Source organism: Chaetura pelagica, unplaced genomic scaffold (assembly GCF_000747805.2).
Source record: "Chaetura pelagica isolate M959 unplaced genomic scaffold, ChaPel_1.0 scaffold116, whole genome shotgun sequence".
NCBI lineage: Eukaryota > Metazoa > Chordata > Aves > Apodiformes > Apodidae > Chaetura > Chaetura pelagica.
The window spans coordinates 263,302-265,773 of record NW_009953655.1 but is presented as its reverse complement, the minus strand read 5'-3'; the positions used below and the strand labels follow the sequence as shown (position 1 = coordinate 265,773).

At 44.7% G+C, this 2,472-nt stretch overlaps 1 protein-coding gene across 1 annotated transcript in view; it reads left to right on the top strand.

Moving 5' to 3' along the window:
* The first annotated feature begins 1,167 nt into the window (after nt 1–1,167).
* PTCD3 (pentatricopeptide repeat domain 3) overlaps nt 1,168–2,472 on the top strand; it is a 19,309-nt gene continuing 18,004 nt past the window's right edge. Inside the window, exons 1-2 of the mRNA XM_010000281.1 lie at nt 1,168–1,249; nt 2,337–2,376. Of these exons, the coding sequence (XP_009998583.1) occupies nt 1,168–1,249; nt 2,337–2,376 (122 nt within the window). The remainder of the gene's footprint in view (nt 1,250–2,336; nt 2,377–2,472) is intronic.

Genomic DNA, 2,472 nt, shown 5'->3' with positions numbered 1-2,472 from the left:
TCTGTGGGGCGGAGGCGGGAACGGCCGCGCGGGCGCGGTGCTGAGGCGGGCAGGGCCCGGCGGGCCTGGGGGGAGGGAGAGCCTGTTTTTGTGGGTTTTTGGTGGGCTGTGCGCCTCGGGAGCGAGGTGGGGCTGTGAGGTGATTCCTAGAGGTGAAGGGGGAAGGTTGATTGCGGAGTTTGCTTCGGATGGAAACGTCCCCGCCAGGCTTTGTTCAGTGATGACCGGTGAAAGAACAAGGGGCAGTGGGTGCGAACTGGAACATAGGAGGTTCTGTGTGAATATCAGGAGGAATTTCTTTCCTGTGAGAGTGGCAGAGCCCTGGGACAGGCTGCCCAGAGAGGTTGTGGAGTCTCCTTCTCTGGAGACATTCAAACCCACCTGGATCCTGTGTGATGTGCTCTGGGTGATCCTGCTCTGGCAGGGGGGTTGGGCTGGATGGTCTTTCCAGGTCCCTTCCAACCCCTAAGATTCTGTGATTCTGTAATCAGAGTGGGTAAAATCGTGGCTGATAGGTTTCCGTGACGTACAGGAACTGCTAGAATTATGCAGTATCACTGCAAAGCCCAGAGGTGTGAGTTAACAGCGTTTCTCTCAGTGGCAGGGTCAGTGTAGAAGCACAGACGAACACCCATTACAGTAAAGCTTTGGTGTTGGTTTGTTTCTTGAGGAAAAAGGTAAGCATTGTAAGCTCTAATTTGTGTTAGAAGCAGTAAATTGTGAGCGAATATCAGACATAAAATGTTAGAGTGGTTTGGGTTGGAAGGGACCTTAAAGATCAGGACCAACCAAAGATAAGTGTGAATACTGCTCAGGTCTAAAATATTTTGTAAAAGGTACTGCTTTCAGCTAGATCCTGCCTCTAAAACCCAAAGTGTTTTCTGATTTGTGTTCAGTATTTTATTTCTAAGATGCAGTAATTGATGAAAACTACTTGAAAATAATTAGATTGCCAAAATGAAAGAATCACAAATTTTATGTAGTACAGTTTTCTGTGTATATCCATTGTCTCTTGAAATCAGGGCTTTAAGAGAATCATCAGGTACAAGTTTTATTGTATTTTTGGAGCAGCAGCAGTAGTAGTGCAACATTGCGAGTTAGTTTTCTCATCTAATCTTTTAATTAGTCAGAATTTCATTAATTTACTTCTGCTGTGTTAATGTGACTATGATAAATTCAAAGCTCTGGTTGGTTTACAGGTGCTCTTCTAGTAGTACAGCTCTTGGGAAGACTCTGGACAATTCAGAAGGTATGAAGTCTTAATTACTAGTTTCTTGCATATGTTTTTTAATCTCAGAAGATAAAGAAGACAGGAATACCCTCTTTACCCTCCTTGGATTTTCTTTTCCCCTGTCAGAAAGGTTTCCTGGCTTCACTTGACTACCCTCACCACCAACCAGCTCTGTGCTCTGAGAGAATGAACTGAGTTATCCAGTTCCATGACTAGTTGCACTTTGAAATGGAACAAACTATAAAATAAAAACAAGGAGTTTTCCACCTTAATTCTGAGAGTTTCCCTCACATACTTGCTTCTCTGTGCCCCTTACCATATTTCTTTTATGAGTTTTGTGAGAAAAGTAAGCTGGGATGCCTGGAGCCTTGCTGCACGTGGGAACAAGTTCCTGCCAGTCAGTAACAGCTCATGGAAGCATCAACACACAGGTGGTGGGAAAAGTGCCTCTGCAGACCCTGGCTCTGGGGGATGTAATGAGGAGGTCCCACATGCTCCTCTGTGAAGGAATTTCAACCTGTAGCTGCTTCTTTTGGTATTACGGAATCATGGAATTGTCCGAGTTGGAAGGGACCTCTAGAGATCACCTAGTATTGTCCTTTTCCTTTTTTCCTCTTTGGGAAGTCTGGGCAGAGTAACCTATGGAGTGGAAGGAACTAAGAAGTTGGTGTCAGGCCGTTGGAGCAGGAACATGAGAGGGCACCTGTCTACAGTGTTCAGGCAGGCTGAGATAGTAAACTTCAAATGTGGGGACTAAGAGTGGGAAGCCAAGGGACTGGGAAAGGCTAGGGCTCAAGTGAGAAGATACAGGATGAAGGTGATTGAAGAAGGTTGGATGGGTCATCTTGTTGAGAGTACAGTGGGTACAGTCTCTCAGGTTTGTTTGCCATAGGCCCCTGATCCTGTTTTGACACGAGACTTAAGCTCCCTGTCAGCCTTTTCTGTTACCATTCCAGTGAATTGTGGCCTACATGAAGCTGTGGTTTTTAAGTCTTTGCTTTTGTACTTTCAGTTGGATCAGCTCAATTCATCAGTTGTTGTGAGCTTAGGGTTTTCTTTGAACATCATTGGTTTCTAATAATAATTTTAATACTGTTTCTCATAGTTACTCAGGAAGAAATTGTGCTCCCACGCAAGAAAACCTGGTGAGTGTTTACTGCTGAACATCTGTGTTGACCTGGAAGAAAACTGTTGCTCAGCTGAATGTAGTTTGTTTACTCAAGTTGAAAAAGAAAATTCAG